Raw genomic sequence first — 13,486 nt, 5'->3', positions numbered from 1 at the left:
TCAGATTCAGCATTCTTCAGATGCGTTATGAAAGGATTCCAGGCATGTTTTCTGAGTGTGTTTGGGGAATACCCCTTCCAGGCACCCCTGCAAAAAGACCCAATAGGTGCATATGGTACAAGAGAATTGATGAAGTTGAGTCTGGAAAATTTTGCATCAGAGTACTGCTAATCTGCAACAAAGCACCAGATGGTAAAATCCAGCCCATTGTTTCTTGTGTTCAGTAGTCGGTGTCATTGGAGTTTGCAAATGGTAATTTTTGCTATCTAGCTTTCAGACCTTTTTAACTGGTTATTTGAGCTGATTTGAATATTCACTTTCTAATTAATTTTTGTAGCGTCACATGGTCTATGTTCTGACTTGTATCTAGATTTCATATATTATTGATGCATCCCCACACACCTTCCTGTAAAGCATCACTATGTTTAGTTTGTTCAGCAATCAAGATAATTTTAGTTTTTAATGCTTTATTTTTCAAGAGGATGTGACATAGATGATGCCACAATAACTTTATTTAACTATTTTATCTTTCTTCAAAGTACTTTGCAGATTGCTGCATGACCTAGCTCCACCTGACCTCTACAAATTTTCAGCCCTACGTCCTTGTCTGTACCCTGCATTTGACACTGGCCTACTGTGTCTAACCACTTTGTCCATTCAACTCTACCGTTAATAGCAGAGCATTTAGGCAACCTTGTTTCTGCATTAGGAAATTCTCTTTGCACACCCCTCAGTAATGTTGCATCTATTCTACACTTTCAGTAACTGATATAACTTGTTGCGTTGGGCATCTAAGTTGTGTTGGAATCCGATCTGTCTTTGCCAACAGGCAGTGTCAAATACAAAATTATGTTTTGGGCACAATTGGTAATTTGGGTGATGATTTTGGTCCTTTTGTGCCAAATAATCCAGTGCAACAGTGAAAACTCTACCTCATTTGTTTGCATGCCTTTGTCAAACATGGTCTTGTTCTGATAATATAAAGTTAAAAACATTTTGACATTGTCTAAAATGACCTTGACAGAAAGCTCCTAGTGTTTGTTCCCTCTCCAAAGAACATTGTGCTCACTTTGTATCCAGCGCTTGAATGAAGAACCATGTTGAATTGATTAGGCTAGGGCCTTCACTCGTTTGGTTTAACCCCTCCCACTCCATTTCTAAAATGACCCTTGGACCCTTTAATGTCTTAGCATAGGGATAGACCATTCAGCTCTTTGAGCTTGTTCAATCGTGTTTGTTCTGAATCTTAACTCTATCTACCCACCTTGGTTTCCTATCTCTTAACACCCACTAGCAAGCAATTTCAGTCCCCGTTTTAAAGTTCTGTGACTGACTTGGCCTCAACGACCTTTTGGGGGAAAGAGTTCTACTGCCGTTCGCAAGAAGAAGGTGCTTCCTGAGCACTCCTAAATGGTTTATCTCTAATTTTAAGGCTATGTCCCGTTATTCTGGGCTCTCCCTAACTGAGGAAATAGTTTGACTCTGTCTACTTTATTGACTGTTTTAATCATCCTAAACACTTTGGATCACCCCTTATTCTTCTATACTCAAGGGAATACAAGCTTGGTCTGTGCAACCTATCTTCATAATTTTACCCTTTAGCCTAGGTTTCATTCTGGTGAATCTGTACTCTACAATTCAGTATATCCTTCCAGGGGTGCACTGTCCAGAACTAAACGCAGTGTTTCAGTTGAGCTTGACCAGAGCTTTGTATCGCTCCAGTATAACTTGCTCTTCTTTATATTGAGACCCCTTTACAATAAAGGCCAATATTCCATTAAGCCCCTTTAATTTTTTTAGCCTGTGCACTAGCTTTGTGATTTCTGTACTTGAATCCCCTAAATCTGTCTGCTCCTCCACAGTTCCTAATTTCTCACCATTTAAAAAAAATTACTCCCTCTTAAAGCCAGAGCAGATGACCTCACACATCCCCCACGTTGACCACCAGCTGCCACAGTTTTGCCCACTCATTTAATCTGTTGTTGTCCCTGTGCAACTTTCTACTGCCATCTACACTATATACCGTGGCATCTCGCTTAGTATAATAAGCAAACTTGGGTGTTTGACTCTCCTCCTTCATTTAAGTCCTTAATAAATATAGGCCCCAATACAGACCCCCGAGGTTCACCATTAATCACATCCTGCTACTTTGTGTGTGTATGTACCCATTATCTGTACTCTGTTTCTGACCTCTTAACTAATTCCCTTTCAGTGTCAGTAGTTGCCTACTGTTTGATGTCTTATGTGGACCCTTAACGAATGCCTTCTGGAGGCCCATGTAAATAATATTCATAGACACCTCCTTAACATCTGTTACCACCTTAAAAATGTAACTAGATGTGATTAACTCATTACAAATCTTTGTTGGCTCTCCATGATCAGCTTATTTCTCCAAGTGCTCAGCCACTCTCTCCTTTTAGCCGTTTGTTCATTCTTTAATCAGGAAAGCTGTGATCCTAAACAGGTTTCTTCTGCATTCTGGGTGGTGAATACCCTGACCACATGGGTACTGAGTATAACTAAAGAGTAAAAAGGATAATATGTCAAATTATTGTCATTGTTAAAAGTATTTGACTCTACATGCATAGATTTTTTTTAACATCATACCTTTAAATTAAGTAGTCCTTTTAATTATACAGTTTTTATTTTCAGATTCCATATTCTGAATTTCACTGTCCAGCTCTCCAAGGTTATGTTAGCTTAATCATGGTACTCTTACTGGGAAACACAAATTCAAAATATAACGTCAAATGCACAAACATTAAACACCCAAAATGGAGTATTAGAGCTTTCTTGTGTTCTGTAATCTGCTTCCACAAATTGTTGTAACCTTGTTTGCTGTAGACATCAATATTATTTGAATCAATGTTATGATTATAAAGAAGATTGTTTTCTTGATTTATAGAATCCTAACCAAAAACCTGTTGTATTAAGAAAAAGGCGACAAAGGATTAAAATAGAAGCAAACTGGGACCTCTTCTACTACAAGTAAGACTTTATTGCATTTTGAAGTGTTATTTTCATTTTTTTCCCTTCGTATTAAGGGTGATAAATAGTTGAAATGTCTGCTGTTTTCCCCACTGTAGGCACTTGCCTGGGAAGTTGTGGCTAATACCTCAATATGCTCCCATGAGTGCCTTGTTGAATTTGTGGTTTGCATGTGAGCCTGAACAATCAGTTTCAACTTGTTTGACTGTGGGCCACACGGCAGCACTAGTTTAGTGTCGATATACTGCCAATAGAGAAACTGTGAACTTCATCGAAACATTTTTCCTCTAGGGTATTTTTGTGAGCTATGTTACATGGTGCTTTCAAGATGCTTCAGAGACTCTTGAGAACTTGTGTCTCCTCATGTATTGAGTGACTCCCGTCATACATTGTACAGCTGTACTATAAATGGCGCCGAGTGTGTATTGGTTCTGTAGTTAGGTTATTTTTTGATACATTAATTGTACGGAATGATACTTAAATATAGTTAATACGTATTCTAAATTTTATAAGAATCTAATGCAAACAAATTGAAATAAAAGCTTTTTTCGATCCTTGCAGATTTCAGGTGGATCATGCCAAATCTAACTTAATCTGGAATTACAAAACAAGAGAAGAATTAAGAGATGCATTTGAGGCAGAAATGAGGGCTTTTAACATTGACAAAGAACTGGGCATTGCTAGTGTTATCTCTTGGAATCACCAGGAATTTGAAGTAAGAGAAAATGGTTTTAGTAGTTGAAGCTGTTAAAATGCAATTGTTTGTTTTATTGTATTCAATCAGTCTTAACCAAAAATTAGCAATGGTGTTTGCCACTAACAGGACCTGTCATCAAGCTAAAAAGACGTTCTACCTATCGAACGAGTAATGTGATATATGAGTTTCCGTGCCGGTGTGGTGTTAGCTGTATGTCCCAAAGACTGGCGGATCGTATTAAACAGCATGTCCCTTTGGCTGTTTACAACCGGCAAGGCACTAACTGTACCAAACCAGCCTGTGCTTGCAAAACTCAAAACACAATGTCCAACATTAGATGTGATTCCATGATTGGACAACATTTGCTTAACAATCCTGAGTGTGCTAAGAATTACACTGACAACCAATTTAAGATCATCAGTTGGGCTCGCAGGGTGGCACACTTGTGCATGCTAGAAGCTGCATATATTAATGTACAGAGCCTTGTTCTTTGCAGACAGAAGAAACATGCACGTACGCCAGTTTCAACTGAACAAAATAGGCGACGGCCATTCTCTGGTTCATTCCCCAGGGCAATGCCTTGACCAAACAGAGTCAACCTGCCTAGTTTGAATTTAAATAAAGCTTGACGGTTAACTGTCAGCCATCAGTTAACTGGTGCATTCTCTATGGCAACGCCTCTCAGTCAGAGCCAGTTGCCAACCAATCAGCACACCCTTCTCATGAAGTATAAATTGTTGTTCCCTTTATATTTGGTATTCTTGCAAATGTCCTGATTAGTGCAAGACAAACGTTTCATTCCTGTTTTCAGTGGTACTCAAAAGTATACCATTAACCAAGATAAAAATAATGAAAGTATCCAGAATTTTCATCTGAATGATAAAGGGTGTTATGCTGTTCCCATTTTGTATTTGGTTTTGCTCATGTTTCTTGTGTGTTACATTCCTGTTAGAAGAGTGGTTGTATGAAAATCTGGAGGATTTTCAGCACTGATACCCATTATTTTACCTTTTGTTCAGGTTAGATATGAGTGTCTTGCAGATGAAATCAAAATTGGAGATTATTATCTACGCTTGTTGTTGGAAGAAGGTGAAAGTGAAGAATCTAGTACAATCAAGAGATCGTAAGCTTGAATCCATGTAACAGATTTTTTTGTTTAATTATATTTTCTCCCCCCCCCTCCATGTACCTTTTTTCAATGTGTGCATTTATTGCAGGTATGAATTTTTCAATGAGTTGTATCATCGCTTCTTGCTTACCCCTAAAGTGAATATGAAGTGTTTATGTTTACAAGCTTTGACCATTGTTTACGGCAAATGCTATGAGGAGATAGGACCATTCAGTGATACTAAATACATTGTTGGAATGCTGGACAGGGTGAGCACAACAAATCTTTTGAACTTTGTTCTTGTTAGCATAGCACATCTTTTAGACAAGCTGCATATGGAACTTAGAATTGGTATCATTGAGAAAACTGTTTTCATTGCAGTAGCATTAAAGCCACAGTTGTGCTAGTCTTGGAATTTCTCTGACTTAATTTTCTCTCTGCCAAAACCATGCAGCTGAGGGTTAAATTGGACCTACGTTGTACTTATTGCATTAGGACATTGCAAGTAAAAAATTAAGTTGCTAGCTTGTATTATTGTACTTTGCAAAATGTTATTAAAACGTTTTTTCAAACAGGGCAATTTCAGCTGTTTTAAGAAATCTATTCATCTGTTCCCCTCCATTTATGGTAGGGTAGTTCATGTGCACGTCATAAAGACTGTCCCTTTACTATGCTTTTAGACATGATGGCTACTTCTAGTTTCTCAATCACTACGTGGTCTGACTCTTCACGGAAGTTCTGCCAATATACAACGCCTTGGTTTGTAACTAGACCTTGGTTTCTAATCTGTCAGTGAAAATCATTGAAGCATTCAGTTTAAGAAACCTTTTTCTGTTCTTGTTTTCTTAGATTCCTTGTGCAGAAAGTTAATCTATTCTAACCATTTTTCCTGCAGTGGCAGGAAATGTCCTTGTTAGTGGCACCTCCTGCAACTTGGAAGTTGTAGAGTTTATGCTTAAGGAATTGAAATCCAGGAATTAAACCAATGGCATTATCAAGGAAACTGTTACCTGTATAAGCATGCAAATAAGATAGCAACCAAATGAGTCGAGCGTTAGGTCACTGTCCCTTTTTAACAGCTTTGCGTTGTGCTGGGGTAAGACTAGTTATGTGGTGTCCCCTGCAACATAACAGCCTTGTTCTGAACCTTATCCCTTGATGAGGTTTCCAACTTTGCGATCAACATCATAGACTGGGAACTATTCTTTGTTTTAAGCTGGCTGATTCTGAAGTAGACTGATTAATTGCACTAGCCATATGGTTGTAAGAATTTCACGCCTTGCCGTGAATTCCTTGGAGTGAATAAAATCCTCCATGTCTTTGTATTATGTGCACCAAGCAGTGTCCTGATGTGCACGACCTTATGCAGGTTAGGATGCAAAACTCATGACCATCTACTGTCCTAGGAAAATACCTAATGGAATAGGATGATTAATTGAAACAGAGACACTTGGGGTTCTTAAAGCAGAAGTTTCATTTGGCTAGAAAGTTAAGTATTCATTGGAAATCTCCAAAATGACAATATTAATTCAGTAGAAGGTTCACTAAGCTGGATCCAGTTATGAGAGGATTGTTCCATGAGGGCAGATTGAGCAGATTACAAGAATGAGAAGTAACCTTCGCAGTCCACTGTCGTCCTCTGCAGCAAATGCAGCAGAGACTGTCATGTCAGAGTGAAGTTCCTGAGCCCCACCAAGTGATGCTTAACAGTTGACGAGCATGGCACAAACCATCATCTTAGGAGGCAGAAAGTTGCCACAGCTAATGACGCGTATAACATTTTTAAAGATCTTGGCAGTGTAGAGGCTGAGGAAATGTTTGCACTGGGAGTGTCTCAGTCTCAGAATAAGGGGTCGGCCATTTAGCACTAAGACGAGGCAAAACTTCTTCACTAAAGGGCTGTGAACTTGGAATTCTACTGGATCTGGATGCTCAGTCATTGAGTATATTCAAGACACAGGTCAATAGATTTTTGTGTACTGAGGGAATTAAGGATTGTGAAGGTAGAGTTGAGGAAGGCGATCAACCATGATGTTGTTGAATGGCAAAGCAGGCTCCAAGGGCCAGATGGTTGTCGTCTCCTATGTCTTTTGTATTTGAGTCATACTCCATGCTCACTAAGGCCAAGGAGGAAGATTTGATCTTGAGCCATTTAACTTGTGACACAATCAGTCCACCATTGTTCAGATAATTAGAATCCACATTAGCGCAATGCCCTTTAGCGAAGTCTTATTCAATGTTGCATGCCATTATGGCAATAGTTATAATGTAGGCACTGCACTGTATCACAAATTTGTGGTTATCCTTGCCTTTCTGATTGCTGCTGTAAGAAACTTTGATCAATATTTATACCTTTAAATACCAAAGCAAGTGACTGACCAAACTTAAACATAATAAATACTAAAGGTGCTGAAAATCTGAAATAAAAACAGAAAATGTTTTAAATACTCAGCAAGTCAGACAGTGTCTATGGAGAGAGAAACAGTGTTAGAATTTCAGGTCAGTGACCGTTTGTCAGAACAGAAAGATGCTTGAGATGAACTGCTTTACAGCAGAAATAGGGAACAAAAGATGGGTCCATAGGAAATGTTGATAGTTACATTTGAATAACAGAAGAGGAGGGAACTATGGAAAATCTGGCATTCATAGGAAGGTAAGCATGGATGGGAATGTGACTGAAGAAGGGCAGGTAGAACCCTGGGGGTGTGGGCCACCCCTAACACCTGCCCACAGCACCTCCTCCACTCCTTGTGGATCTGGCAGCACCAACCTACATTACCAGCAGCTGCCGTCAGAGAGAAAATGGGTGGTTAATGTCATTATATTTAATGTTCAGGCCAGAAGGCTGTAAAATGCTTTGAAGAAAGATGAGTTGCTGTTTCTCTAGCTTGCAGTATTAGAGAGCAAGGGACCCATTTTTTGCTTCTGTTCTTAACTCAGTATCTTTTTTACACCATTATCATTTAATCATATTAGCCCTCCATCCCATCACAAATCTCTGTCTATTGTTTTCCTGGCTCTTGCATAAAAGCTATGAAATCTCACATCTTCCAGTTCTGATGAAACGTCAATGACCTGAAACATTTCTCTCTCCACAATTTGCTGCCTGAGTGTGTCCAGCATTTTCTGTTTTTATTATTAATGCGAAAGAACTTGCCTCACACGTGGTGAGGCTGATGCAGGTTCAGTCCTTAGCCAGTGCAATGGCAGGGTTTCATTCAACAACTTATATTTATACAGTGCCTTTATCATTAATTAAATGATTCACAGGAACATTTATAAAACAAAGCTTGACACCAAGCCGTGTGAAATATTCAATCAGATGACCAAAAACTTGGTCAAAGAGGTAGGTTTTAAGGAGTTTGTTAAAGGAGGAAAGCATGGTAGCGAGGTGGAGAGTAATAGGGAGGGTATTTCAGTGCTTGGGACCTGGAATGCCAAGGCCTCAATGGTGGATTGATTAAAATCGGGATGCACAGGAGGCCAGAATTGGTGGAGCACAGATACCTGAGGGTTGTGGGGCTGGGTGAGATTAGAGACAGGGAGGGGTGAGTCCATGGAGGGATTTGAAAACAAGGATGAGAATTTTAAAATCAGACTTTGGCTCCCATTCAAGCAATATGGGTCAGTAACTACAGAAGTGATAGGGGAACAGGACTCGGGAACAGAACAAGACGTGGCAGCAGAGTTTTGGATGACTGCAAGTTTGCTGTGTGTGGAATGTGGGAGACCAACCAGAGTGCATTGGAATTAAGTCGAGTTGAGCGCCAATGAAAGCACGAATGTTGGTTTCAGCAGCAGATGAGCTGAGCCAGGCCAGCAATGTTACAGAGGTGGAAATAAGCGGCCTTAGTGATGGCACAAATGAGCTTGTTTCCTTTTAATGGCATTGCTTCAGGCAGCCAGCTTCCCAGCATATATTAACAATAATGGGATGCTGCTCCATCTAGTGAGTTAAATGATGTGAATTTGAAGTGACTGGAAAAATCCATGCCTTCAGGAGTAGAAGAAAAATTATTCATACCAATTTTTTATGGGATTTATTCTGATTATTTTTTTCAAATTGTGCCTTTTCATCTCTGAAAGTCCTGATTCTGAATTGAAACTGCACCCTGTACTGAGCTGATTTACTAACTTCTAATGTTGGGTTGGTGACTTCAGTGCGAAGTGAATGATGAATTACCCACAGTGGAAACTTTATGCCTCTTGTGAATTTATTAGTTATGCAATTTATCATTCTAGGATGCAACCTCTTTCTCGGGAAGGATGCAGACAGGATGGGGGAAGTCTGAGGAAAGAGATCATGAATAATTTGTGTTAATTCCAATTAGGGGTCTGACTCTGGGTTTGAGTATGTGACACCAGTGCAGTAGAGGCTTATTTCCCTCTTCTCCCATCACTGTATCAAGATCAACCTCTAGATTACTGCAGACAAAGTAAAATGGACTGCAAAACTCAAGGAACACTCAAATCATTTGTCAAGTGGAACCTGGCTGAACATTTCAGCTTTTTCCTTAAGCCCTGCAGACGTTACTGTTTGACAGTGGATGGCATTTTGAAGAATCTTGCATGTTGAGACCACATGGCTATTGCTAACAACCTAATATTATCAAATAGTTCTTAGCATGCATTCTACCTTCAGTATGTGGCATTTTTTTACTGGGTTTCCATATTTAGATTACATATGGGAAATGTATCTTCAGTGTGGACCTCGCATTTGGATGAAACGAAAATCTAATTAAGTAGATGAAATTATCTGGACAAGTTTTACCTGGTTGCCATTAAATAAGACTGTTGAGTTTCAGTTATGCAAGACCAGAAAGTTGAGCTTCAGGTCGTCTTCAATTTCCTGAGTTCCTTTATGCTGTCCTACTCTTTTTCCTGTTGTGCCTGGGATCATTCCCAGGGTCAGTGCTGAGGAAACCAGGCCAAAGATACCAACTTTCTCATATGGAACCTTAGCAATAAGAGAGAACAGCCTTAGCCCACTGGCCTCTAAATTTCATTTGACATGTATCATAAATTTTGAATGTGAAGGATAACAGAGAAGCAGGAAGCCTAAACCCACAATGTCTGCTTTGAAAGTGACATGAAAATGATGAGTATTCATGTTTTGAGAGGGGAGCAAAAAGTGATCCAAGTGCTTGGCTAGATTGTCCACCAGATGGTCCAAACTAATTGCTTTTGATACAGCATCAGTTAATTTTTGTTTGAGGTGTGCTGAAGTTCATAAATACAGTACTCTCTAAATCCTTGACTTCTACCATCCCTGCCCCCAACCCTGCATTAATTTTGGTTAGTGTATTAATTGTTGTTGCCACATTCCTGAAGTTATTTGTCACTATATTTATGTATTATACCATGTCCTAACTGTTCCTAAGCCTTTGTTGCGATTGAACATCCTAATAATAGGTTATGTAATTAAAATCAATAATCAATTGTTGTAATTCACACTTAAATGAGTTTAAGACTAAACTGGCTGTTTCCAGTTTGGCCGAGGAATATTTTCTTAAACTCACCTGAGCTCATTTGGCTTAATTTGTGAATAGCCTGTATGGAACAGTCGCAACAATCTACTTCTAAATTAAGTAATTTTACCAGAACAGTTTAAACAAGCAACTATTTTAAACATGATGCTTTATCCATAGTAATTGTTAGGACCTAATATTTCAATGAAGCTTTATTTCACAAAGGTAATCAAGATTTCAACCAAAGTAAATCACAGCCGACATTGATCTTGTGTTTTGCAGTGTACAGACAAACTGGAGAGAGACAGACTAATTCTCTTTCTAAACAAACTGATTCTTAACAAGGTGAGAAAGTATTTAAATTTCAAAAATGTTACTTGGCTCATTATGTAAAAAGCAGCACCTGGATATTGTTTTTGTGCAAGTTACTAGAAAACCTAATTAATGTGACGTTGTATAACTGAACTGGATCATCAATGTAATCCAAATCAATTAAATTGAATACCAGGAACCTATAATTTGTTACAGAAAAATGTTAAGGAGATCATGGATTCCACTGGAGTGAGAATCCTTGTGGATTTGCTTACTCTGGCACACCTCCATACTAGCAGAGCTACTGTTCCATTGCAGGTATGTATGATTGGCTCATTTGCAAACATGTTTTGAGAACATTTGAAATATTTGAGAAATCATGCCAGTTATACTTAATTTCAGAGCAATGTTATTGAAGCAGCACCTGATATGAAGAGAGAGAGTGAAAAAGAATGGTACTTTGGAAATGCAGATAAGGAGAGACTTGGTCCTTATAGCTTTGAAGAGGTATGTTCTAGTGAAATGATTCTTGGTTAACATATACCTTTATCATAGCAATTATCTAAACTTAATACTATTTGCTGTAAGTTCTTTACATCTTCATCAAAGTGCAGTGATGTACAGCACCTTTGGGTGTTCTTGGTACATGTCAAAATAAATGTTGCTGTGCTGATTCTGAAAGTAAGTAGATTCCCAACCTAAGTACCTGGCTCCTCTTGGCACTAGCTGCAACAAAATTGGACTAACTGAGAAACAAAGTTGTCTTGTATTCAGTCTATAAATATCTATGGGAATTGATTATATCCAAAAGCAACATGGACACATTGGAAAGAAGAAATGGAGTTCTCAGTGAAGGTGAATACATTTTACTTAATGTTTTCCCCTTTCTTTGAAGTCTCTCTCTTTCTCCCCCTCAAACCCCAAAATGAGGGGAAAATCAGGTAAATTGTCGTAGCTTGGCTGACTAATCTGGAAATCCAAAGTTGCTGGTCTCATAATTGCAACCAGTATTGTTGGATTAGCTATTTAAACTTCCTGATATCAGCTTTCATTTCAGTTGATTATTGGTCTGGCTGAGTCCTTGACTGCTAATCTTCAGCCAATGTCAACTGTCGAGGAAACAAACGTAAGGAATCTACAACAGAATCAGTTGAAGTGATCAAACAGTTCTCGTGAAGACAATCTTCTCCCCACCATCCCCTCTATCCCGCCCCCCTACCTGAATTATTCATGCAACTGGATATGTAGATGTATTGCTTATTTTTCAAAATAAATAAACCTAAATTTAAGTCACTGCTCATCAGCATTTGGTGTTTGTGTTGCCACAGGTTTAAAGTATATCTTTTCTGCCCTAGATGCAAGAATTCTGGAAAAAGGGTGTGTTGACGCCAAAGACTCGTTGCTGGGCACAGGGCATGGATGGCTGGCGGGCACTGCAGGCAATTCCGCAGTTGAAATGGTGTCTAATAGCCCATGGACAGGCTGTGCTGAATGAGACTGACCTTGCCACTCTTATTCTTAACATGCTTATTACCATGTGTGAATATTACCCCAGCAGGTACCAAGGTGTCTTCCATTTGCCATTTATTTTAAAGAATTTGTTTACAAGGGCATGGGACTGGTTATCAAAATAATTTATATAAATGGCCGTAGACACAGGAGGAATGATAACAGTAGTTACATGATATCAATTGGGTGTGCAAAATGGTAAACTGGTTAAGAATGAAGGGGGGCATAAATGAAGGGGGGCATAAATGAAGGGGGGCATAAATGAAGGGGGGCATAAATGAAGGGGGGCATAAATGAAGGGGGGCATAAATGAAGGGGGGCATAAATGAAGGGGGGCATAAATGAAGGGGGGCATAAATGAAGGGGGGCATAAATGAAGGGGGGCATAAATGAAGGGGGGCATAAATGAAGGGGGGCATAAATGAAGGGGGGCATAAATGAAGGGGGGCATAAATGAAGGGGGGCATAAATGAAGGGGGGCATAAATGAAGGGGGGCATAAATGAAGGGGGGCATAAATGAAGGGGGGCATAAATGAAGGGGGGCATAAATGAAGGGGGGCATAAATGAAGGGGGGCATAAATGAAGGGGGGCATAAATGAAGGGGGGCATAAATGAAGGGGGGCATAAATGAAGGGGGGCATAAATGAAGGGGGGCATAAATGAAGGGGGGCATAAATGAAGGGGGGCATAAATGAAGGGGGGCATAAATGAAGGGGGGCCATAAATGAAGGGGGGCCATAAATGAAGGGGGGCCATAAATGAAGGGGGCCATAAATGAAGGGGGGCATAAATGAAGGGGGGCATAAATGAAGGGGGGCATAAATGAAGGGGGGCATAAATGAAGGGGGGCATAAATGAAGGGGAAAGATAAGTCAGTGCATAGAAATGGGAAGTAATAATCTCTGAATGGTGAACAAATGTATCTCCTTTTGTGGATCTTGATGTACGTTCTTTTGAGGTTTAGGGGGGGGGTTGCTCTAATGGCTGTAAAATAGGTCTCCTTTTGAATACTGTGTGTTGAGCCAGGAAAATAAAGGAAAGAGGTCTTGGTTTATTGAAATGTGGAGTGCCAAAACTGGCTATTACGGTTGCATCCTTCCTTTTCAAATACTTATCCAATTTCCTTTCAAATGCTGTTATAGCATGAAAATGCAATTGGAGAGGACACTTCCAGTTTAAAGGCTAAGTACAGTTGTGATGGGTTGAATGTCTTCCTGGGCTTAATGTCTATGACCTCAATCTGTCTGGGACTAATGCATATTCATAAAACACTAGTAGATGTTGCATGGCAGTGGTCACAGTTTTGTCGTGAGATTTGTGTGTGTTGTTTTAATGTATGTATTTTTAGCTTTGCCTTTTGACCTGTGTTTCACACCTGATTGTATCTATATTTTTTGAGGGG

General features: G+C 39.4%; 1 protein-coding gene across 5 annotated transcripts in view; it reads left to right on the top strand.

Moving 5' to 3' along the window:
* Positions 1-13,486, top strand: part of dnajc13 (dnaJ homolog subfamily C member 13) — a 140,433-nt gene that overhangs the window by 59,569 nt on the left and 67,378 nt on the right. For all 5 annotated transcript variants that reach the window (XM_078539530.1, XM_078539533.1, XM_078539531.1 and 2 more), the window contains 8 exons: positions 2,906-2,988; positions 3,550-3,703; positions 4,705-4,808; positions 4,903-5,062; positions 10,544-10,606; positions 10,790-10,891; positions 10,976-11,080; positions 11,929-12,131. In XM_078539530.1, coding sequence (XP_078395656.1) covers positions 2,906-2,988; positions 3,550-3,703; positions 4,705-4,808; positions 4,903-5,062; positions 10,544-10,606; positions 10,790-10,891; positions 10,976-11,080; positions 11,929-12,131 — 974 coding nt within the window. The remainder of the gene's footprint in view (positions 1-2,905; positions 2,989-3,549; positions 3,704-4,704; positions 4,809-4,902; positions 5,063-10,543; positions 10,607-10,789; positions 10,892-10,975; positions 11,081-11,928; positions 12,132-13,486) is intronic.

This window comes from Cetorhinus maximus, chromosome 3 (assembly GCF_964194155.1).
Source record: "Cetorhinus maximus chromosome 3, sCetMax3.hap1.1, whole genome shotgun sequence".
NCBI classification, from domain to species: domain Eukaryota; kingdom Metazoa; phylum Chordata; class Chondrichthyes; order Lamniformes; family Cetorhinidae; genus Cetorhinus; species Cetorhinus maximus.
The sequence above is the reverse complement of the archived record's forward strand: the minus strand, read 5'-3'. Positions and strand labels throughout refer to the sequence as shown.